A 24628-nucleotide genomic window follows, 5' to 3' on the forward strand; every position below is an offset into this window, starting at 1 on the left:
AACCCAAAATCTGACGCCGTTCTTCAAAGGTGTTACTTGCTTTCTCCTGGGCAGAAATTGGGGATCCAAGTTGCCCAGAATCTGCTTGCTATTGGCCCTTCCTGTGCTTTCTTCCCAGGATCGATCACTGGAATGTCGAGAAGGAACGGATCGTGATGCTTACTGACGCTGCCCTGCTGGTGTGCAAATATGACTTCATCATGCTCAAATGCCTGGATCTCCAAAGGATCCCTCTGCGTTACATCGAGAGGATCTCCACGGGACCCTTCGCTTTCCCAGAGAAGTCTTTCGACAGGTGAGGTTGTGCGGCTCATCGGAAGGGATCTAGTACCTTTCCAAGCGGGGGGGGGGGACGCATTTCAACCGCCGACATGCACACCATGGAAAGCCCATGTTGATTGCCGACTGGGTGGGATCTCCTGGGGGCCGGGGGAAAGTCGAGAGGCTATTTGGGTGCAATCCCAAAAATGCTTTTCCGAAAGGTAACTGGGTGTTTTTGATTAGGCAAGACAAAACAAATGCACAGGTGCAGAAGAGGTGGAACCTGGCTCAATAGTAACAAGTCATGAAGGGGCTATAGTTCCCCCATGCTGGCTCAGGAATTCTGGGAGTTGAAGTCCACGAGTCATGAAGGGGCCATAGTTCCCCCATGCTGGCTCAGGAATTCTGGGAGTTGAAGTCCATGAGTCATGAAGGGGCCATAGTTCCCCCATGCTGGCTGAGGAATTCTGGGAGTTGAAGATCACCAGTCATGAAGGGGCCATAGTTCCCCATGCTGGCTGAGGAATTCTGGGAGTTGAAGTCCGCAAGTCATGAAGGAGCCATAGTTCCCCATGCTGGCTGAGGAATTCTGGGAGTTGAAGTCCACGAGTCATGAGGGGGCCCTAGTTCCCCCATGCTGGCTGAGGAATTCTGGGAGTTGAAGTCCACGAGTCATGAAGGGGCCACAGTTCCCTCACGCTGGCCGAGGAATTCTGGGAGTTGAAGTCCCTGAGTCATGAAGGGACCATAGTTCCCCCATGCTGGCTGAGGAATTCTGGGAGTTGAAGTCCTCAAGTCATGAAGGGGCCAAGTTTAAAGACCCCTGAGGTAACAGTTAGGGAAAGTGGTTGAAAGCTTTCCCCTGGCTGAAACCAGGTGAAGGACTCACCTGTATCTGCAAAAAAAGACCCAAAGGTCGCCTAGGAACCAGAAGGACAGAGCTGAAGTCCATCTTTCCTCGTTGCTAAAATCGAGGAACACCAAAGGTGATGCCGCCTCAAGAGTCCTGCCCTGGAGGTGTGCAAATTGAAGGAGGACCCAGCTGAGGACCCCATTTTATTCTTTGTTTCTGAAAGAACAGAAGGAAAAAGGAAGCACACGTTTTAGGGAAGGTCTCTACGGGGTTTCTTGGCTACTTTCTCCAACCATGGTTGAGAGGTCTTCCCGGTTGGGAGCTCCTCCAGTTCTAGGAAGGCTCCACACCCATTTGCACCACTCAAGTTTTCACCCCAGAAGCTTCTTGAGTGGGGCTGAAGAAGCCTTTTGGAGGAGAAGCCAAATGTCCTCAAAGAAAAACAAGGAAGTCCAATTGCCTCCTGAAAAAGCCACTTTGGGACAACCAGGACCTTGGATGATGGAGGATCTCCAGAGACACCCAGGGAGAAGATGCTAGGATCCTCTGGGATTCAGAAGATTTGAAAGTCCTCAAGGTTGGAGATCTTGGCATATCTAATGTTCTAATGGTGCTCCGGGATCTTCCAGGAGAGTCTCAACACCCTTTGACTGGCATCTCAGTCACCAAGGTTGTTCTCTGATGTAAAACATCTGCAAAACATCTGCAAAGATAGTTTGGGGACTGGAAGCTAAAACGTGTGAAGAACGGTTGTGGGAATTGGGTATGTCTAGTCTATCTATCCATCCATCCATCCATCCATCTCTATCTATCTATCTATCTATCTATCTATCTATCTATCTATCTATCTATTTATCTATCATCTATCATCTATCTATCTATCTGTACAGGTATAGTATAGGGGGTACCTTGCTCAATAGTAGTAACTGAGAGGGATCTCAGAGTCCTAGTGGACATTCACTTAAATGTGAGCCAGCCGTGTGTTGCAGCTGCCAAAAAAGCCAACACAGTGCTAGGCTGCATTCACAGAGGGATAGAATCAAGATCACGTGGAGTGTTAATACCACTTTACAAGGCCTTGGTAAGGCCACACTTGGAATACGGCATCCATTTTGGCCACTACGATGTAAAAAAGATGCTGAGACTCTAGAAGGAGTGCAGAGAAGAGCAACAAAGATGATCAGGGGACTGGAGGTGAAAACATATAAGGAACGGTTGCTGGAATTGGGTAGGTCTAGTTTATTGACTCCAGAAGATGGTAGAGGACAGGAAGACCTGGAGGAACGTTGTCCACGGGGTCGCGATGGGTCGGACACGACTTCCCAATTAACAACAACAAGTTTAATGAAGAGAAGGACAAGGGGGGACAGGATAGCCGTCTTCCAACATCTCAGGAGCTGCCCCAAGGAAGAGGGAGTCAAGCTATTCTCCAACGCACCTGAGCGCAAGACAAGAAGCAATGGATGGAAACTCATCAAGGAGAGAAGCAACCTGGAACTAAGGAGAAACTTCCTGACAGTTAGAACAATTAACCAGTGGAACAGCTTGCCACCAGATGTCGTGGGTGCTCCATCACTGGAGGCTTTCAAGAAGAGACTGGACAGCCATTTGTCTGGAATGGAAGAGGGTTTCCTGCCTGAGCAGGGGGCTGGACTAGATGACCTCCAACCCTGTTATTCTGAATTGGAGGCAGGCAGCTGGTAGGGAAATTCCCTGGTGGGTTTTCCCTCCATCCTTCAGTAGGTGGCGCTCTTCTCTCTGGAGATGGCAAGGCTAGCCTTCTCAGCAGGAACTCACAGGCTACCTGTCCTGGTTCACCTTGCTCACAAGAGGGGGGGGGGGAGAGAAATAGAGAGCAAAAGAGAGGGTATGTGTGAGAGAGCAAGAAAGAGACAGCAAAGGAAAGAGAGCAAGAGAGAGAGCGAGAAAGAGAGGGGAAAGAGAAACAGCAAAAGAGAGAGAGAGTGTGTGTGTGAGAGAGAAAGAAAGAGCAAGATAGAGAGAAAGGGAGAGAGAGGAGGAGAGGGGGAAAGAGAGAGCAAAAGAGAGAGAGTGTGTGTATGAGAGAAAGAAAGAGCAAGATAGAGAGAAAGGGAGAGAGAGGAGGAGAGGGGGAAAGAGAGAGCAAAAGAGAGAGAGTGTGTGTATGAGAGAAAGAAAGAGCAAGAGAGAGAGACAGATCAAGAGAGAAAGCAAGAGAGGGGAAAGAGAAACAGCAAAAGAGAGAGAGTGTGTGAGAGAGAAAGAAAGAGCAAGAGAGAGAGAGAAACAGAGAGAGAGAGAAAGAGGGGGAAAAGAGAAACAGAGCAAAAGATAGTGTGTGTGTGAGAGAGAAAGAAAGAACAAAAGAGAGAGAGAAATAGAGAGAGAGAGAAAGAGAGGGGGAAAAGAGAAACAGCAAAAGAGAGAGTGTGTGTGTGTGTGAGAGAGAAAGAGTAAGAGAGAGAGAGAAACAGAGACAGATCAAGAGAGAGAGTGAGAGAGGGGAAAGAGAAACAGCAAAAGAGAGAGTGTGTGAGAGAGAAAGAAAGAGCAAGAGAGAGAGAAACAGAGAGAGAGAAAGAGGGGGGGGAAGAGAAATAGAGGGCAAAAGAGAGAGTGTGTGTGAGAGAGAAAGAAAGAGTAAGAGAGAGAGAGAGAGAAACAGAGAGACAGGTCAAGAGAGAGAGTGAGAGAGGAGAAAGAAAAACAGCGAAAGAGAGAGCGTGTGTGTGAGAGAGAAAGAAAGAGCAAAAGAGAGAGAGAAAAACAGAGAGAGAGAGAAATAGAGGGCAAAAGAGAGAGAGTGTGTGTGAGAGAGAAAGAAAGAGAGAGAGAGAGAAACAGAGAGACAGATCAAGAGAGAGAATGAGAGAGGGGAAAGAGAAACAGCAAAAGAGAGAGAGTGTGTGTGAGAGAGAAAGAAAGAGCAAGAGAGAGAGAAACAGAAAGAGAGGGGGAAAGAGAAACAGAGAGCAAAAGTGTGTGTGTGTGTGAGAGAGAGAGGGAGAGAGAGAGAGAGAGAGAGAGAGCGCACATGGCCTCTAAACCCAGATGGCATCTCGGGGCGAGGAGCTCCTCCGAGTTGGAAAGGACGTGGCATTTTTGCACACGAGGCCAGCTAAACCTTCCACCCATGCCTTCTTCTGTAACCACCATTCCTGGTCTCTTCTTTCCTCACATTGCAAGAGAGCCAGGACAGGGCTTATTTCGCGGCTGCTGACGTTGCTCAAGACTTCTCTGGCCGTGCAGCGTTTGACCTGATCCGACCCCACTTCCTAGATCTGGAGATCTCGAGCAGCCCTCTGGGATCCAGGCAGGAACCTAGGAATTCGTCCATCAGGAAATTCCTTCTTGAGTGGCTTAATTCCACTTCACACGTCCTTTCGCTGGTTCTCAGTTTCAGCCGTTGGGGGGATGTGTGTGTCTTCACACCCAACCCTCTTGCTAGGGGGGGGGGTCCTTTTTAGAGACAGGTCCCTTCTCTTTTGCAAGCTCATCAGTTTCTCTCTCTCTCCGATGTGTATCTAGGTTTATTTTCCTTCTGTCCTGTTCTGATCGTACAGCTAAATAAGTTAATAACCTGCAAGATATTACAACAAAGCACCAGGAAGTGGGCAAGGGGCTGAATGGAGAGGGTCAGCTGGCCTGGGGGGGGGAGAGGGGAAAGCATCAGAGGAAGGGTCTGGGGGCTGACCCCGAACAAGCGGGCACAGTCCCCAGATTAGATAACCTTTATTGTTATTTTTTCCCCTGTGGGCCCAACGGCACACATGAAAAACGAAATTGGAAATGAAAGAGAAAGATGATTCAGTTTATTTTAAAACTTGGGAAAAATTTTTTTATCAATGGTTAGAGACATATTAGAACAGCGGTTCTCAACCTTTTTAATGCCGCGACCCCCAACCGGTCGTAAGTCGAGGACTACTCAACCGGTCGTAAGTCGAGGACTACTCAACTGGTGCAGCACCGTTTGCAGAATGGGACTTTTGGTGGGCTCAGCAGGGCAGAGACAGCCTGGACAATTCCTATTGGCTTTTGAAGGCCAATAGAATTAGACTCTGTTCAAGAGAGTCTATTCCATTGGCTTTCAAAAGCCAATGGAATAAAAGGGAGTAGCACAGCTAAGGAAAAGGGGGGAAAAAATGACGGGACTGCGTTGTTTGGCGACCCCTGTGAAATGGTCGTTCGACCCCAAATGGGGTCCCGACCCACAGGTCGAGAACCACTGTGTTAGAATGTGAAAAGAACTTAAAATTTTAGAATAGGTGATAGGTTTTTTTTTTATTAAAAGTTTTTTTTAAAAAATTTCATACAATTCCCCCCAAATCCCACCCACCCCTCCCACCCCTCCCCCACTTCCCAGAGCTGATTACAGGATTACAAATAAACAAACATAATCTAACTAACATTACCCAACTATACTATCAATCAAATCCATAACATACTTTAACTCCTTTTCAAAATAAATATTAACAAATTAAAAACAAAAATAATCATATAGTTAAACCATAATACTAAAAATAATATAAATTCAACCATATTAAACGATTAATAATAATCTAAAATTTACTCATAAGCAAGATAATACTTTTCAGTCTCATATTTCTTTTGAATATAATCAATCCATCTTCTCAAAACCAACATATATTTTTCTTGTGAATGGTCCTTTAAATAAACGGAGATTTTTGCCATTTCTGCTAAATTAGACACCTTAAGTAAGGTGATAGGTTTTTAAGTAAGTTTCTGTTCTTAGGTTAATAACATCTTTATTTTGAGTGGTTTTTAATTGCTAATGTTGACCATTATGATTAGTTGAGATTGTATTGATTACGCTTATCTATATAAGAGGAATTTTATCTGTTTATCAATCTTTAGTAATATGGTTATAGTTAATCTTATTTTAAAATGGCTGAGTAAGATATAAATTATGTTTATTTACTATTTTGATCCGGACGGTAGCTTGTTTGTTAAAGTAGGAGATTATTGTTGGGGGTTACCCCACTACTGTACCTACCCTCTTTCCATCCCAAATTCCCTATGCCCTTCCCTCTGCATATCTGCATGCTCCCTATTCTTTCCTCATTTATATAAAATCTAATAAAATATTTATTAAAAAATGAAATTTAGTTGCTTCCTCTCAAAACATTTAAAACATACTATATGCAACATATGTATAGACCTACACCAGGTAGCAATACAGGGAGTCCTTGACTTAACGACCACAATTAAGCCCAACATTTCTGTCATTAAGTGAGACTCTGCTTGTCAGAAGTTTGCAAAAAGGGATGCTGGAACCATCATAAACACGAAACCAGTGACTGAGCGTCTGAATTTTTAATCCCATGATCACGGGGGAAAGCGGCAGGTCGTAATTATGGAGAAATGGTCATTTTTTCGGTGCTGCTGTAACTTTGAACGGTCGCTAAATGGACCGTTATAAGTCAAGGACTACCTGTATTGCACAACCGGTCCATGTGTTCAAATGGTGTCTGTTCTTTTGCCCCGTCAGGTCGGGGGGTTTCCAAACTTGGCAACTTTGAGACTTGTGGACTTCGACTCCCCCAGAATTCCCCGACCAGCTGTTGTATTCATTTTTATGTGTATTCCCATGGTGGCCTGCTTATTCTCTTACCATCCCTTTCTCTGCAATCTCTCCACTCCCGAGGATAGAATTTAAAAAAAAAAAAAAAAAGGGCCTGCCTGGCTGAGGAATTCTGGGAGTTGAAGTCCACAAGTCTTACAGGTTGCCAAATTTGGAGACCCCCTGACGTAGGAGGGAATAATCAGATCCCCCCCCCCATTCTTCTCCCCAGCTGAACTGGCAACGATCCAGCCAGAGGGTGTGAGTTGGAGCTGAGCTGTGCCGGCCTGCAGCCATTGCCCCCTGCAAAGGGCAGGGAGTATGCAAGCTGCAATTACAGGCATACCCACAAAGACACACAGACACACACCCTAGAGAGGCTGATTTGGCACCGTTCTTCCTCTTGGGCAGGGCTGCTAGGAACACACCAATCCCCTGGAGGGGCAGAAAACACACAGCCCAAATTATTGGATGACTCAAGAGACGCCTGCAAGAAGGCGAGGAGGAGGAGGGTGTGTGTTTTGTGTGTGTGTGTGTGTGTGTGTGTGCTTTCAGCAGATCAAACCTTCAGATCTTGGCGTGGCTCCCCCACCCCTTCCTCTGCCCCCACCCCACTCCATGCCGCAGTTTAATTTGCAAATGGAGGGGGGGAAGTAAACTTCCAGCGCCAGGCTGCAATTTTTGGCTCCCAGCTGCATTTTTCCTTCTCCCACCCCACCATAACTGCGGCTTTCCTCTAAAGTGGCTGCTGCTGGGCGATGCGCATTCAGTCAAGAATGAACATGTTTCTGGGCGCCTGGTGTGCCTGACCTAAACTTAGCAGGAGATCGGAAGCACCCGTCGCCTTTCATAATAATAATAAAAGTTGAGAGGGACCTTGGAGGTCATCTAGTCCAACCCCCTGCTCAGGCAGGAAAGCCTACACCCGTGGTGGCGAACCTATGGCACGGGTGCCAGAGCTGGCACGCAGAGCCCTCTTTGTGGGCAGGTGCGCCATCGCTCCAGGCCTAGGCCTTCAGCTGGGTTTTATAAAAACCTTTTCGCTTTAGGCCTCCGCCGCCGTGTGCAAAAAAAAAAAAAAAAGGTTCAATCAATCCGTCAATTTCAACTTCTCGTGGGGGAAAAAAAAGATCTCGCAAAGTTGGAATTGATTGATTGAACTTTTTAGTCCCACCCAGGTGGCTGTTAATCACCGCAGCCACGCCCACCCAATGGGCCACGCCCACCCGGCAACCGACGATACATAAGTGGGTTTTGTATTGCAGTTTGGGCACTCGGTCTCTAAAAGGTTCGCCATCACTGCCCTACACCGTTTCAGACAAATGGCTGTCCAGCCTCTTCTTAAAAACTTTCAGCGTTGGAGGAGGGAGGGAGGGAGGGAGGGAGGGAGGGAGGAAGGAATAACAGAATAACAGATGGAAGGGACCTTGGAGGTCATCTAGTCCAACCCAATTCAGATGTTTGAGTTAAGAAGGGGGGGGCAATATTTTTTTTTTCTTTGCACCCAACAAAAAAGGCCGGGGAGAGACCGCCGTGTTCTTTGCAGGATGCCTCCTGGCCAAAGGACTTGGCCCTTTCCTTCCTGGTCTCCGGAAGAGTTAAAGGGACAGGCTGTTTATCTAGGGCAGGCCAAATATTTCTGGTTGGCGGCCAGCTGACTCTGGAGCCCAGCAAGACGCCACCTGCTTGGTGGGGGGCTGGGGGTGGAAGAGCTGGAGGGCATGACTTGAACTGTAATCCGAGCCTGCTTCCAACCCAACCTCACTCGTCTCCACGGCTGGCCTGTCAGGGTGAGGGTGGGGGACACCTTTTGGTGTGACACCCTCCCTGCCCTCCAGGTGCCAACTTCTCTCCAGGACACAGAACGGCCCCCAGTGTGCCAGGCCTGGGTGTCTGTCTTGGGCTTTTGCAAAATGAAAGAGGGAGAGAGAGAGGGAGGGAGGGAGGGAGGGAGGAAGGGAGAGAAAGAGAAGGAGAGAGGGAGGGAGGGAGGGAGAGAGAGGGATGGAAGGAGGGAGGGAGGGGGAGAAAGAGAGGGAGAGAGGGAGGAAGGAAGGGAGAGAGAGAGGGAAGGAGGGAGGGAGGGTGGAGGAGGGATGGAGACAGGGAGAGAAAGGAAGGAGGGAGGGAGGGGGACAGAGAGAGGGAGGGAGGGATGGATGAAAGGAGAAAGAGAGGAGGGAGGAAGGAAGGAAGGGAGAGAGAGGGAGGGAGGGAGGGATGGACAGAGAGAGAAGGAGGGAGAGAGAGGGAGGGAGGGAGGGATGGATGAAAGGGGAGGGAGGGAGGAAGGAAGGGAGAGAGAGGGAGGGAAGGGTAGAGGGGGAGAGAGAGGGAGGGAGGGAGGGATGGACAGAGAGAGAAGGAGGGAGAGAGAGAGAGAGGGATGGATGGAGGGGGAGAAAGAGAGGGAGGGAGGGAGGGAGGGGGAGAGGGATGGATGGATGGATGGACAGGGAGAGAGAAGGAAGGAGGGAGGGAGGGGGAGAGAGAGGGATGGATGGATGGAGGGGGAGAGAGGGAGGGAGGGACAGGGAGAGAGAAGGAAGGAGGGAGGGAGGGGGACAGAGAGGGAGGGAAGGATGGATGAAAGGGGAGGGAGGAAGGAAGGAAGGAAGGAAGGGAGAGAGAGGGAGGGGGTAGAGGGGGAGAGAGAGGGAGGGAGGGAGGGATGGACAGAGAGAGAAGGAGGGAGAGAGAGGGAGGGAGGGAGGGATGGATGAAAGGGGAGGGAGGGAGGAAGGGAGAGAGAGGGAGGGAAGGGTAGAGGGGGAGAGAGGGAGGGAGGGAGGGAGGGAGGGATGGACAGAGAGAGAAGGAGGGAGAGAGAGAGAGGGAGGGAGGGATGGAGGGGGAGAAAGAGAGGGAGGGAGGGAGGGAGGGAGGGAGGGGGAGAGGGATGGATGGATGGATGGACAGGGAGAGAGAAGGAAGGAGGGAGGGAGGGGGAGAGAGGGAGTTGACTCTCCTGAGGTCCTTTTTGGATCTGAACATTTTGCATCAAAATAGGACCTGTGTCTGTCATTTTTTATAAATCTCCCCAGATTGCTTCTGGTGAGGAGAAGGAGAATAGGAGAAGGAGAAATAGAAAGAGAAGGTGAATAGGAGAAAGAGAATAGGAGAAAGAGAAGGAGGAGGAGAAGAATAGGAGAAGGAGGAGGGAGGGTGGCGAGGGTTGAGGAGAAGAAAGAGAAGGATGATGGTGGAGAAGAAGTGTTGGTGATGGCGGAGAAGATGGAGGAGGAGGAGGAGGAGGAGAATGGAAAGGGGTGACGAGGAGGAGAGGGAGAAACAGGCGGGTGGTGGAGAAGGAGAAGCGGGACTGGAGGCAGCAAGGGCGGGAAAGGAGAAGGAGGAGAAGGAATTGTGATGGTGCAGGAGGAGGAGGAGCAGGAGGGAGAAGGAAAGAAAATGAAGTTTGAATGGAGGCTACTTGTTGCCTTTTGACGCAGCCAGTCCATTTGTGCAGAGGGTGTCCTACTACAGCACGTGCGGCTGGGGAATTCTGGGAGTTGAAGTCCGCCCATCTTAAAAGCTGCTTGAGGAACACCTAGAGAAGAACAGTCATCTGTTCTTGGCACCTTTGTTCCAAGCCTTGATTAATTTCCAGCTCTAGTTGACTCCTTTTTAATTGGCCTTAGTAAAGTTCCTGACCCCACAGAGATGTGGGTCTGTTCATTCCTCTGAAGCTTTGACCCACCTAGTCACCAAAACTGGGGACAGGACCACCCAACCCCATCCAGAATCATTCTTCTGAGTTTTCTTCTCCTTCCTAAACCACATTGATTGTTCTCCGAAAAGAAGATAGCTGCTGGAGCAAAGACAGGAGACGTTTTCCAGCCAGGAGATCCTTGGGGCTTAACAGTCAAGCATTCTTGGCTCAGCCTTCTTCTTGGGTTGACCACATTCAGAAGTCTAAAGTTGCCCGCAACAACCGGCGCTGCTTTTTCAAAGAGCAAAAAAGGCTGGTCCGCTCATCCTTCTCCAAATCCTTTGAAGGCTTCAACCCAGTTGTGCTGAACGGCAGCCAAGCTGGCACTCGCAACTTCGGGCATGTTCTCAAAATGTTCCTTCATCTCATCCTCAGCCCTGGGTCCAACCGGAGTAAGTCGTCTTTTGTCCTCTTCCACGTTCCTCTCTCTACTTCTCTTCAAACAAAGAGAGGAACATTAGGGCCACCAAGGAGGAACATCTCGAGAACGTGGGAGACGCTACACAAGGTGTGTCAAATAGGCTAGGGCTTTGCCGTTCACTGCGGAAGCAGGTTGAGGTCGGCAATGACTGAGAAGAGAAGGAACTTTTTCTTTTTCTTCCACCCTGCAGAGATTGCAGAGAAAGGGATTGCAAGAGAATAAGCAGGCCACAATGGGGGATATACGAGTTGCACCCGCTTTGTGACCTTTTTGCCACGGTCACTAAACAAATCACATAGTCACTAAGTGAATCCATTTCCCCTCTCCCCACCCCAATGACTTTGCTTGCCGGGAGCTTCCTAAGAAGGTCGCAAAAGGGGATCACGAGATCCCCAGGATGCTGCAACCGTCAGAAATACACACTGCTTTCCAGTTTTGACTGCGGGGACGCTGCGACGGTCATAAGCGTCAGGACTAGTCATAAGTTGCTTTTTTCAGCGCTGTTGTAACTTCGAACAATCCTTAAACAAATGGTTTTAATAACTAGATGTAATTGGTAGAGCGTTTCATCTCTCCAAGGAAGAACCACATCCAGAAATATTTCCAAGTGATACATGGACACCCCAAAATCTAATCCCATCCAGGAATGTGGGGGCTACAATTTCCCTCTTCTGCTATTTACAACTTAATGGGCCTTCAATTGTGGAACACAGTTTGTGAAATCTTTTTCTCTCTCTCCAGAGAAAATGCACGCCTCCTGTTTTGTTTTTCCTCTCTCAAAAGCCAGGTGCTCCTTGAATGGGAAAAGAGAGAGAGAGAGAGAGAGAGAGAGAGAGAGAAAGATCAAGAAGAAAGAAAGAAAGAAAGAAAGAAAGAAAGAAAGAAAGAAAGAGAAAGAAAGAGCAAAAGAAGAAATAAAAAGAGGAAGGAAGGAAGGAAAGGAAGGAAGGAAGGAAGGAAGGAAGAAAGAAAAAGAAAGAAAGAAAAAGAAAGAAAAGCGGGAGAGAAATAAAGAAAAAAGAAAGGGAGAAAGAGAAGAGAAAGAAAAGAGAGAGGAAAGAAAGAAAGAGAAGAGAAAGAAAGAAAGCAAGAAGAAAGAAAGAAAGAGCAAGAAGAAAGAAAGAAAAAAGAGGAAGGAAAGGAAGGAAAGAGAAAGAGAAGAGAAAGAAAGAGGAAAGAAAGAGAAGAGAAAGAAAGAAAGAAAGAAAGAAGAAAGAAAGAAAGCAAGAAAAAAGAAATAAAAAAGAGAAAAGAAAGAAAGAAAGAAAAGAGAGGAAAAAAGAAAGACAGAAAGAAGAGAAAGAAAGAGAAGAGAAAGAGAAAGAAAGAAAGAGAAATAACAGAAAGCGAAAGAAAGAAAGAAGGAAGAAAGAAAAAAGAGGAAGGAAGGAACAAAGGAACGAACAAAGAAAGAAAGAAAGGAAGGAAGGAAAAAAGAGAGAAGAAAGAAAGAGAGAGAGAGAAAGAAAAACAGGAGTTAAATCTGCTCATTCTTTTTCTTCTTTCCTTTCTTTCTCCTCCTCCTCTTCTTCTGCTTTCTCTACACCTGAGTTGGGAGCCGTGTTTATTGTTATGTCTTTAGGAAAGAACAAAAAGATTTATTTTTTTAAAAAAGAGGAGGATTTATTGGATCGGCAATACGTCGGTTTGGCCCAGCCTGAATCTTGGCGTCCTGCGCAAGGCTGTTTGTGTGGCTTTTTCATAATTACATTTGAAACGGGAAACCCGATCATTTCACTGAGCAGGGAAGCGACACCACATCTCCAAAGAAGAATTCCAACACCCGGCAGCCCTTGCTTCGAACATCTGTCCACCAGGCAGTCCTCAACTTACAGCCACAGTTAAGGAGGGAATTTCCATGGCTAAGGATGACCACGATCCAGACCGGAATTTCCATGGTTAAGGAAGGCGGTTCTTAAGGGAATAGAATGGAATAGAATGGAATGGAATGGAATATAGAATATAGAATAGAATAGAATAGAAAATTAGAATAGAATAGAATAGAATAGAATAGAATAGAATAGAATAGAATAGAATAGAATAGAATATAGTATATAAAATATAGAATGTAGAATGGAATGGAAGAAGAGAAGAGAAAATGCAGAATTGAATAGAAGAGAACTCAAACAGAACAAAACAGAACAGAATAGAATAACAGAGTTTGAAGGGACCCTGGAGGTCTTCTAGCCTAACCCCCTGCTTAAGCAGGAGACCCAGGACCGTTTTGGACCAATGGCTGTGCAATCTCTTCTTGAAAGCCTCCAGTGATGAAGCACCCAAACCTCTGGAGGCGAGGAGTTCCACGGATTAATTGTTCTCACTGTCAGGAAATTCCTCCTTAGATCTAGGTTGGATCACCCTCTGAGGAGCTTCTACCCTTTGCCTCTCCTTTCTTCCTTCCTTCCTTCCTTCCTTCCTTCCTTCCTTCCTTCCTTCCTTCCTCTATTTCCTTCCTCTATTTCCTTCCTTCCTTCCATCCTTCCTTCCTCCCTCCCTCTTCTCATTCCCCTCTCCTTCCTTCCTTTCCTTCACTCTTTCCTTCCCTCTTTCCTTCCTTCCTTCCATCCTTCCTTCCTCTATTTCCTTCCGTTCTTCCTTCCCTCCCTCCCTTTCCTTCCTTTCTTCCTTCCTTCCTTCCATCCATCCTTCCTTCCTTCCTTCCCTCTTCTCATTCCCCTCTCCTTCCTTCCTTCCTTCCTTCCATCCTCCCTCCCTCCCTTTCTCCCTCCCTCCCTTCCTCCTTCCCTCCTCCTTTTCCTTTCCTTCCTTCCTTCCATCCTTCCTTCCTCCTTCCCTTTCCCTTCTTCCTTCCTCTCTCCCTCTTTTTCTCCCTCCCTACTCCCATTCTTTCCTCTCTCTCTATCCCTCCCTTTCTTCTCCCTCCTTTCTTCCTCCCTTCTCTCTCCCTTCTTTCCTCTCCCTATCCCTCCCTCCCCTCCCATCTTCCTCTATCTCTCCCTTTCTTCTGTGCTTCTTCCCTCCTTCCTTTCATGTTTCCATCCCTCTTTTCTTTCTGCTTCCCCTTCCTCCCTCCCTTGCTCATCAATTCCTTCCTTCCTTCCTTCCTTCCTTCCTTCCTTCCTTCCTTCCTTCCTTCCTTCCTTCCTTCCTTCCTTCCTTCCTTCCTTCCCAAAAGGCATTTAAGAAAGCCACTTTCTGAAGTGATATAGGGTCTCCTGCTTGAGCTGGGGGTTGGAGTAGATGACCTCCAAGGTCCCTTCCAACTCTCTGTTATTCCTTCCTTCTTTCCTCCCTCCCTCCCTCCTTTAAGAATCATAGACTCCTAGGGCTGAAAGGGACCTTGGAGATCATCTAGTCCAGTGGTTCTCAACCTTTTTAATGCTGTGACCCCCAACCGGTCGTAAGTCAAGGACTACTCAACTGGTGCAGCACCGTTTGCAGAATGGGACTTTTGGCGGGCTCAGCAGGGCAGAGACAGCCTGGACAATTCCTATTGGCTTCTGAAAGCCAATAGCATGAGACTCTATTCAAGAGAGTCTATTCTATTGGCTTTCCAAAGCCAACAGAATAAAAGGGAGGAGCACAGCTAAGGAAAAGGGGGGAAAAATGGCGGACTGCGTTGTTTGGCAACCCCCGTGAAATGGTCGTTCGACCCCAAATGGGGTCCTGACCCACAGGTTGAGAACCACTGGCCTAGTCCAATCCCCTGCTCACCTAGGAGACCCTGTGCCATTTCAGACAAAAGCTTGTCCAATCTCTCGTTAAAGGCCTCCAGCGATGGAGCCCTCACAACGTCTAGAGGTGAGTCGTTCCACTGGTTAATTGTTCTCACTGTCGCTGAGCACCCACAACGTCTCGGAGGCGAGCGCCATCATGGACCCAGGGTTCCTGAAGGAAGGAGAGATGTCTCATCTTCAGAGAAGATGTGGGCGTGGTGGAGAGCCAGAAGGATGCCCAAGGCTGGTGGTGGTGCAACCAGCTTGCACAGCCTCGGCTGGGGGGCCGAGGAAGGCGAACGTCTTTGCACCTCCCTGCGTTGTGTAGGACGGGAGGACCTTGGTGTTCTTCTTGTGCAATGGCATTGTCTTCTCCTTGCCCTAGGGGTTATTTCCCCGGAGAATGTCCAGACAAGAGCTTTGTGGTGGTTTTCATCTTGACTCATCCACGGCATCGTTTTTTTCCAGTCACCCTTGAGAAATGTCTCACTTTCTCAGGTTCTCCAACAGTTTTCAAGTCCCACGAGACCTTCCTTCCGGGCCTCGGTACGGTGGCCTTCAAAACCTTCTTCCATCTAGGGCAGCGGTTCTCCACCTGTGGGTCGGGACCCCATTTGGGGTCGAACGACCATTTCACGGGGGTCGCCAAACAACGCAGTCCGCCATTTTCCCCCCCTTTTCCTTAGCTGTGCTACTCCCTTTTATTCTATTGGCTTTTGAAAGCCAATAGAAGAGACTCTCTTGAATAGACTCTAATTCTATTGGCTTTCAAAAGCCAATAGGAATTGTCCAGGCTGTCTCTGCCCTGCTGAGCCCACCAAAAGTCCCAGTCTGCAAACGGTGCTGCACCAGTTGAGTAGTCCTCGAGTTACGACCGGTAGAGAAGTCCTCGACTTACGACCGGTTGGGGGGTCGCGGCATTAAAAAGGTTGAGAACCACTGATCTAGGATATTCCTTTCCCACCTGGGTCGTCACGGGCTCCATCCCTGGAGGTGACGTTGCGCAGCCATTCTTCCAGGATGGTGTAGGGTCTCCTGGTTGAGCAAGGGGTTGGACTAGAAGACCTCCAAGATCCCTTCCAACACTGTTATTCTGTATTCTGTATATCCGGAGTCTTGGTTCTTCTGGAGAACTTGGATGCTTGTCCCATCTAAAGGAGTCTCTCCTTTGGGACAGGGTAGAAACACCCCTTCACCCATAACAGTGTTTCTTCACCCTGACAACTTGAAGATGGGTGGACTTCAACTCCCAGAATCCCCCCAGGAGGCATGGTGGCTGAGGAACTCTGAAGCCCATCCATCCAGGCTGAGGAACTTTGGGAGTTGAAGTCTTCCCATGCTGGCTCTAGAACTCTGGGAATTGAAGTCCACCCATGTTGACTGGGGAATTCTGGGAGATGAAGTCCACAGATGGTGGCTATGGAACTCTGGAAGTTGAAGCCTACACATGCTCGCTGAGGAATTCTGGGAGTTGAAGTCCACCCATGTTGACTGGGGAATTCTGGGAATTGAAGTCCACACATTGATTGGGGAATTCTGGGAACTGAAGTCCACATATGTTGACTGGGGAATTCTGGGAATTGAAGTCCACACATGTTGATTAAGGGATTCTGGGAGTTGACCTCCGTAGATGGATGGTGGCTAAGGAACTCTGGAAGTTGAAGCCTACACATGCTTGCTGAGGAATTCTAGGAGATGAAGTCCACACATTGATTGGGGAATTCTGGGAGTTGAACTCCATAGATGGATGGTGGCTAAGCAACTCTGGGGGTTGAAGTCCACACATGTTGACTGGGGAATTCTGGGAGATGAAGTCCACACATTGATTGGGGAATTCTGGGAGTTGAACTCCATAGATGGATGGTGGCTAAGGAACTCGCTGGGGAATTCTGGGAGTTGAAGTCCACCCATGTTGACTGGGGAATTCTGGGAGATGAAGTCCATACATTGATTGGGGGATTCTGGGAGTTGAACTCCATAGATGGATGGTGGCTAAGCAACTCTGGGGGTTGAAGTCCACACATGTTGACTGGGGAATTCTGGGAGATGAAGTCCACACATTGATTGGGGAATTCTGGGAGTTGAACTCCATAGATGGATGGTGGCTAAGGAACTCGCTGGGGAATTCTGGGAGTTGAAGTCCACCCATGTTGACTGGGGAATTCTGGGAGATGAAGTCCATACGTTGATTGGGGGATTCTGGGAGTTGAACTCCATAGATGGATGGTGGCTAAGCAACTCTGGGAGTTGAAGCCTACACATGCTCGTTGAGGTATTCTGGGCGTTGAAGTCCACCGATGGTGGCTGAGGAACTCTGAGAGTTGAAGTCCTCACATCTTCACGCTGCCAAAGTTGAGAAACATTGACCCAAAGTGTTTTGCTTTCCAGGAGGAACGGGGAAGGCCTGAGGATCTTCTGGGACACTTACCAAGAGCCAAACTTCCTCGCCCGCTGGAACCCCTGGTCCACCAACATGCCGTACGCCACCTTCACGGAGCACCCAGTCAAAAATGGCTGCCCGAGGCTTAGCCCCATCTGTCAGGTGGGTCAGCGAGAGACCACCCCTCAAAATGGGAGTGGTGGGGACGAGGTTGCAAGGAGGTGGGTGAGTTTGAGAGGCTGAATTCTCCCAGAGTGGCTGCATTCACACAAGACGCTGGAAGCGGTCACGGATTAACCCGTTTTCCTTCATTTGCAAAAGAGATGGAAAGTTATAGTCTTGGCCTTGCGTGCCCCAATAAGCCAGGAAGAACCCAACTGTGGTTAATGTACATTGCTTGGAACGTGCTTCAAGCAAACAAGCAAACTCACTCGGGATTCCAGGAACCGAGTTAGATTTGGAGAAAGCTTTTGCAAAAGCTGGCGGGCTTAACTCACCAAGGAGAAAAAGCCACAGCCACAATTTTAAAAAGCATATATATTTATAATCTCTCACAAAGCTGGTTTCTCTCCCTTCCCCCCATACACCAAGCATGGTCTATTGCAAGCATACATCTGCTAGGTCTCTACTTGACCTGGTTAAGGCTGATGTGGGACCACTTAACCATAAAGTAGACAAGTATGGTTAGCTAGTATGGATGCGTTCGTGCATCCTGCTCTATCTAGTATCCTTAAAGAGAGAATGACAAGAGTTGGGAGGGACCTGGGAGGTAATAGTAATAGTAATAGTAGTAAAGTTGGAAGGGACCTTGGAGGTCATCTAGTCCAACCCCCTGCTCGGGCAGGAAACCCTACACCATTTCGGACAAATGGCTGTCCAGTCTCTTCTTAAAAACTTCCAGTGTTGGAGCATTTACTGCTTCTGGAGGCAAGCTGTTCCACTGATTAATTGTTCTCACTGTCAGGAAGTTTCTCCTTAGTTCTAGGTTGCTTCTCTCCTTGATTAGTTTCCACCCGTTGCTTCTTGTCCTGCCTTCAGGTGCTTTGGAAAATAGCTTAATTCCCTCTTCTTTATGGCAGCCCCTGAGATATTGGAATACTGCTATCATGTCCCCCCTTGTCCTTCTCTTCGTTAAACTAGACATACCCAATTCTCGCAACCGTTCCTTATATGTTTTAGCCTCCAGTCCCCTAATCATCTTTGTTGCTCTTCTCTGTACTCTTTCTAGAGTCTCAACATCTTTTTTACATCGTGGTGACCAAAACTGGATGCAGTATTCCAAGTGTGGCCTTACCAAGGCATTGAAGAGTGGTATTAATACTTCACGTGATCTTGATTCTATCCCTCTGTTAATGCAGCCTAGCACTGTGTTGGCCTTTTTGGCAGCTGCAGCACACTGCTGGCTCATATTTAGGTGATTGTCTACTAGGACTCCGAGGTCCCTCTCACAGTTACTACTATTGAGCATGGTGCCACCTATGCTGTACTTGTGCATTTGGTTTTTCTTGCCTAAATGTAGAACCTTGCTTTTTTCACCATTGAATTTCATTTTGTTAGTTAGTGCCCAGTGTTCAAGTCTGTCCAGATCCTTCTGTATCTGAAGCCTGTCTTCTGGAGTGTTGGCTATTCCTGCCAGCTTGGTGTCGTCTGCAAATTTGATGAGTTCCCCATCTATCCCTTCATCCAAATCGTTGATGAAGATGTTGAAGAGTACTGGGCCCAGAACAGAGCCCTGGGGCACCCACTACACACTTCCCTCCATATAGATGCAGTTCCATTGAGGACCACTCGCTGAGTACGGCCGGTCAGCCAGCTACGGATCCATCTGGTGGTGGTTCTGTCTACCCCACATTTTTCTATCTTGTCAAGTAGTAGGTTGTGATCTACTTTATCAAATGCCTTACTGAAGTCCAAGTAAATTATGTCCACAGCATTCCTCTGATCCACTAATTTTGTCACTTGGTCAAAGAATGCAATAAGATTTGTCTGGCATGATCTATTTTTGACAAACCCATGTTGGCTTTTAGTAATGACTTTGTTTGCCTCTAGGTGTTCGTTGATTCGTTGTTTGATTATCTTTTCCAGGATCTTCCCAGGTATTGAGGTCAGGCTGATAGGTCTGTAATTTCCTGGATCCATTTTTTTTCCTTTTTTGAGGATGGGAACTACATCAGCTCTTTTCCAGTCCTCTGGTAGTTCCCCTGTGTTCCAGGATCTTTGAAAAATATAGTTCAGTGGCTCCGATATCACATCTGCCAGTTCCTTGAGAACTCTGGGGTGTAATCCGTCTGGTCCTGGCGATTTGAACTCATCTAGGCTGGACAGGTGCTCACTAACGATTTTCTTGCCTATCTTAACTTGTGTTTCTGTTTTGTTTTTTGTGGCACTATTTTTGATAGGTTGGTCTGTTTTTTCCCTTTGTGTAAAGACAGATGCAAAAAATGAGTTAAATAGTTCTGCTTTCTCCCTGTTGCTTGTCACCTTCTTGCCACTTCCACCCACTAATGGACCAATCATTTCCTTCACTTTTTTCTTGTTTTTTACATGTTGAAAGAAGCTTTTTTTGTTATTTTTGACTTTGGTCGCAAGCCTCAGTTCATTTTGAGCCTTGGCTTTCTTCACTTCATCTTTGCAGGCTCGGGCTATTTGCTGATATTCTGACTTAGTTATGTTCCCCTCTTTCCACTTTCTATACTTGTCCTTTTTATCTTTCAATTTGTCAGAGAGTTCTTTATGCAGCCATGCTGGTTTCTTTTGAGAGCTGTTATTTTTCCTCTTTGTTGGTATTGTGCTAGACTGTGCTTTTATTATCTCATTTTTCAAAATTTCCCAAGCTTCTTGAGTTGTTTTCCCCTTGAGGATTCTCATCCATGGAATCCTTCCCAAGCCCTCTCTAAGTTTATTGAAATTAGCTCTCTTGAAGTCCAAGACTCTAGTTTGACTGTGTTCTATTGGTTGTGCTTCTATAATGTTGAATTCTAATATTGCATGATCACTTCCTCCCAGGGTTCCTATGGCTCCAACACCGTCTATCATTTCATCTCTGTTAGTGAGAATTAGATCCAAAATGGCTAATCCCCTAGTTCCATTCTCTACTTTTTGGGAGACAAAGTTGTCTGCTAGGTTTGCCAGGAACCTGTTTGATCTTCCACTTGGTGCGGAGTTTGTCTCCCAGTTGATGTCAGGGTAGTTAAAGTCCCCCATTACTATTGTGATGTGCTTCCTACATACCTTAGTTAGCTGACTAGCAAAAAGTTCATCTATTTCCTCTGTTTGGTTGGGTGGTCTGTAGTATACACCTATGGCAATGTCATTCCCCCCCCCTTTTATATTGACCCAAATGCATTCAAGACAGTTTTTATCATTGTTGTACTCTATTTCTGTGAAGATGTAGTTATTTCTTATATAGAGAGCAACTCCACCTCCTCTTTTATTTGGTCTGTTTCTTTTAAATAATTTAAATCCCTCTAGCTGTGTGTTCCATGTGTGAGTTTCATCCCACCATGTTTCCGTAATGGCAACAATATCGTATCTGCCCTCATTAACCTGAATTTCTAGTTCACCCTGTTTGCTGTTCATACTCTGTACCATTTCAGCCAAAGGGCTGTCCAGTCTCTTCTTAACAACTTCCAGTGTTGGAGCATTCACAGCTTCTGGAGACCCGTGTCCTGAGTTCACCCCGTCACTGAACCACAGACTAACCCATCCAGTTGCAATCAGGCCGTAGAAACTAATCTAGGTTAGGTAATAGTAGCCTAATTTAACGAGCCATACGAATGCCTTTCCCTGACCTAGTTAAGAGAGTTGTGAGAAGAGAAGCAAATATTTTGCAGAAACACAACCGGTGGGTTTTCAGCTCGGAATCTGCATTGACGCTGTGCAGAACATTTTAAAAATAAGAATTGGGGGATTCTTCCATATTCCATTTTAAGAAGAGGCTGGACAGCCATTTGGCTGGAATGGAATAGTCTCCTGCCGGAGCAGGGGCTGGACTAGACCAGGGCTTTTCAACCTTTTCACCCCTTGTTCCACTTTTAGGATATGGCAACATCCGAGTACCACCCGTCGCCTAGCAAGGGGTCAAAAACTTGATGACCCCCCCCAAAAGGAAAAAAGCGATGAAGTACAGGTAGTCCTCGACTTACAACAGTTCGCTTAGTGACTGTTCAAAGTTACAATGGCACTGGAAAAAGTGCCCCCCAAGCCACAGCCGAGCAAGACACCTGCCTGCCCGCCTGGCGGCGCTCTTCCTCCTGTCCGAGGTTTTCATTGTTGTGAGCATTTCTGTTGAGGATTGGCAGCGGGGATGGGGTGGGGGGGTGTTTGATTTTTATTCCCCCCCCCCGTCTGCTGGGTGGTTGCAGCAGGTTTTGATCACTTTACATGACCCTGGGACACTGTGACCGTCATAAATATGAATCAGTTGCCAAGCATCTGAATGTAAATTACAAGTCCATGGAGATGCTGCAACATTCCAGCTGATTGGTGCTTCTTCTGGGCTCAGCAGAAGCACCAGGATCAGCGCTGAGCTCCAGCTGGAGCCTGGCGCTGATCCTGGCGCTTCCGCTGAGCCCTGACAGCCCTGAAGAAGCGCCAATCAGCTGGAAAGCGGCACTGATCCTGGCGCTTCTGCTCAGCCCTGACAGCCCTGCAGCTCCAGCCGTCTCTCGCTCAGGCTTGTGCGGTGCTGCCACCGGTTCAGCTCATTCCCTTCCCCCACTACCCCTTTTCTAGAATGGTCGCGTACCACCTGCCAGGTGCCCATGGACCACAGGTAGTACCCGTACCACTGGTTGAAAAGCCCTGGACTAGAGGACCTCCAAAGTCCTTTCCAACTGCTATTCTTTTTTTCCTTCCTTCCTTCCTTCCTTCCTTCCTTCCTTCCTTCCTTCCTTCCTTCCTTCTTTCCTTCCTCCCTCCCTCCCTTCCTTCCTCCCTCCCTCCCCCCCTCCCTCCCAAGAGACTGGACAGCCATTTGCCTGGAGTGGTAGAGGTTTCCTGCTTGAGCAGGGGGCTGGACTAGAGGACCTCCAAGGTCCCTTCCAGCTGTTATTCTGCTATTCTTTTTTCCTCCCTCCCTCCCTTCCTTCCTTCCTTCCTTCCTTCCTTCCTCCCTCCCTCCCTCCCTCCCTCCCTCTCTCCCTCCCTTCCAAAAGACTGGACAGCCATTTGCCTGAGTGGCAGAGGGTCTCTTGCTTGAGCAGGGGGCTGGACTAGAGGACCTCTGAGCTCCCTTCCAGACGCAGGATTCTACGTCCTTTGAAGCCCAAAGGCCTTTGAAAAAGCAGCAATTTTACCCATTTGTTTTTCCAACTCGAAGCCGCCCAAAAGAAGAAAGAAAAACTTCCTTAAAACAAACAAACCAACCCCCCCCCCGCCTCCGATTATTATGGTCCGACCGTTTTAATTTTCAGGTAATGATCCTGTTTTTGTTTTCGTTTTTAATGGCTTGGCCATCTGAGCTCTAGTGTTGGGTTGTGGACGTTTTATTTCGGAAAACCGCTGAGAATCACCGGATCCCGACGGGTTTAGAAGCCCAATAAATAAACAAACGAATAACCAAATAAAAGAGAAAGCTGAGCTGAGCGGAGCAGAGAAAGGAGCTGGGGAGAATCTGCCAAAACCAGAGAAAAAAGCAGAGAAAGCAGCCAAAAGCTGTAAGTCCTCGACGTACGTCCACAACTCGGCCCTCAATTTCCGTTGCTAAGCGAGACGGTGGTTTAGTAAGTTTTGCCCCTATCTTGCGACCATCCTTGACAGGGTTGTTAAGTGGATCACTGCAGTTAGTCTCACGGTTGTTAAGTGAATCCAAATTCCCCCTTTGACGTTGCTGGTTAGAAGGTCACAAAAGGGGATGATCTCGTGACCCCGGGGGATGCTGCGACCGTCATAAATACGAGTCAGTTGCCAAGAGTCCAAATTTTGATCACGAGACCACCAAGGTCATTAAGTATGAAAGCTGGGTCGTAGGCCACTTTTTACAATGCGGTTTTAACTTGAAACGGTCATTAAACAAACCGTCGTAAGTCGAGAAGTCCCTGTCATGCTAATTAAGCTGAACGTGTTCTGTGAATGGCTGCCGCTAGATTCTTTGTCCCTACATGGACCAAGCAGGTTGGTTGGTTGGTTTCTTCAACTTATCTGCTGTCTGTCCTGCTTGCAATCATTTCGTAAAAGTGCCACGTAAAACATTAGAACGGAGGCCTTAAATTTAAAAGCCAGTTAAAATGAATAAATAGACAAGGCTAGACTAGACTAGAATTACAAATAGAGTAGAATAGAGAAAGAATAGAAGAGACTAGACTACACTAGAATGCAGAATAGAATAGAATAGAATAGAATAGAATAGAATAGAATAGAATAGAATAGAATATAGAATAGAATACACATAATTAGAGTAGAATAGAAATAATTAGAATAGAATAGAATATAGAATAGAATAGAAATAATTAGAATAGAATAGAATAGAATAGAGAAAAGGAATAGAATAGAAATTAGAATAGAATAGAAATTAGAATGGAAATTAGAATAGAAATTAGAATAGAATAGAATTAGAATTGAAGAATAGAACAGAACAAAACAGTATAGAATAGTATAGAAATTAGAATAGAATAGAATTAGAATTGAAGAAGAAAACAGAACAGATCAGGTCGGAAGGGACCTTGGAGGTCATCTAGTCTAACCCCCTGCTCAGGCAGGAAACCCTATACTGTTCCAGACAAATGGTTGTCCAGTCTCTTCTTAAAAACATCCACTGTTGGAGCATTCACAACTTCTGGAGGCAAGGAGTCCCACCGACGAATTGTCCTAATTAAAACAGTTGCATCCTTGCGCCCATGTGCGCAAGAGCGAACCCATCACTTGGCTGTCCAGTGTTTTGCTCCCTTTCCATCCAGAGAGACCCCAGCCCCTTCCTTCCTCCCCTCCCTGTTTGCGCCTCTCTCTCTCTCTCCTCAAGATCTGGGCCGCTTTCCAGATTTGCAGGGCCGTCGTTGTGGTGTAACACAACCCCTTTGTGTTCCTAGCGTGGGGAGGATGTTTTAGTGCATTCGATCTGCCCCAAGCTGCTTTGAATGCCAGGCATGAAAAATATCCCTTGCATGCAAGAGACGTGTTCGCAAGTGTTTGGCATCAACACCCTTCTGCCCCCCCAAATCAGGGAGGGTCCCAGCTGTGTTGCGATGGAGAGGTAGCTGAAGGACACCACTAGATCCCTCGGGGACCCTCTCGTACGGAGGGATCCGATTTCCGGGCTTATTTGTCGGAGATGTTCTTGTAAGCAAGATCTCCTGCGCCCGTTCCTCCACCGACAGAAGGAGTCCTCAGGTTACGACCGTTCCGAGTTTGCAACAGCACTTTTAAAAAAGGCACTTAGGAAGGAAGGAGGGAGGGAGGGAGGGAGGGAAGAAGAAAGGAAGGAAGGAAGGAGGGAGGGAGGGAGGGAAGAAGGAAAGAAAGGAAGGAAGGAAGGAGGGAGGGAAGAAGGAAGGAAGCATGGAAGGAATAATAAAGTTGGAGGGACCCTTGGAGGTCATCTAGTCCAACCCCCTGCTCAGGCAGGAAACCCTACACCATTTCAGACAAATGGCTGTCCAGTCTCTTCTTAAAAACTTCCAGTGTTGGAGCATTCACTGCTTCTGGAGGCAGGCAGTTCCACTGGTTAATTGTCCTCACTGTCAATTGACTCATATTTATGACGGTTGCAGTATCCACCGGGGTCACGTGATCCCCTTGTGCGACCTTCGGACGAGCAAACTCAAC

The 24628-nt window shown here is 47.4% G+C and overlaps 1 protein-coding gene across 1 annotated transcript in view; it reads left to right on the forward strand.

Moving 5' to 3' along the window:
- Positions 1 to 24628, forward strand: part of TPRG1 (tumor protein p63 regulated 1) — a 35760-nt gene that overhangs the window by 9493 nt on the left and 1639 nt on the right. The window contains exons 4-5 of the mRNA XM_039369105.1: positions 119 to 295; positions 16876 to 17029. Of these exons, the coding sequence (XP_039225039.1) occupies positions 119 to 295; positions 16876 to 17029 (331 nt within the window). The remainder of the gene's footprint in view (positions 1 to 118; positions 296 to 16875; positions 17030 to 24628) is intronic.

This window comes from Crotalus tigris, unplaced genomic scaffold (assembly GCF_016545835.1).
Source record: "Crotalus tigris isolate CLP2741 ecotype Arizona unplaced genomic scaffold, ASM1654583v1 scf7180000020968.1038771, whole genome shotgun sequence".
In the NCBI taxonomy this organism is placed as follows: domain Eukaryota; kingdom Metazoa; phylum Chordata; class Lepidosauria; order Squamata; family Viperidae; genus Crotalus; species Crotalus tigris.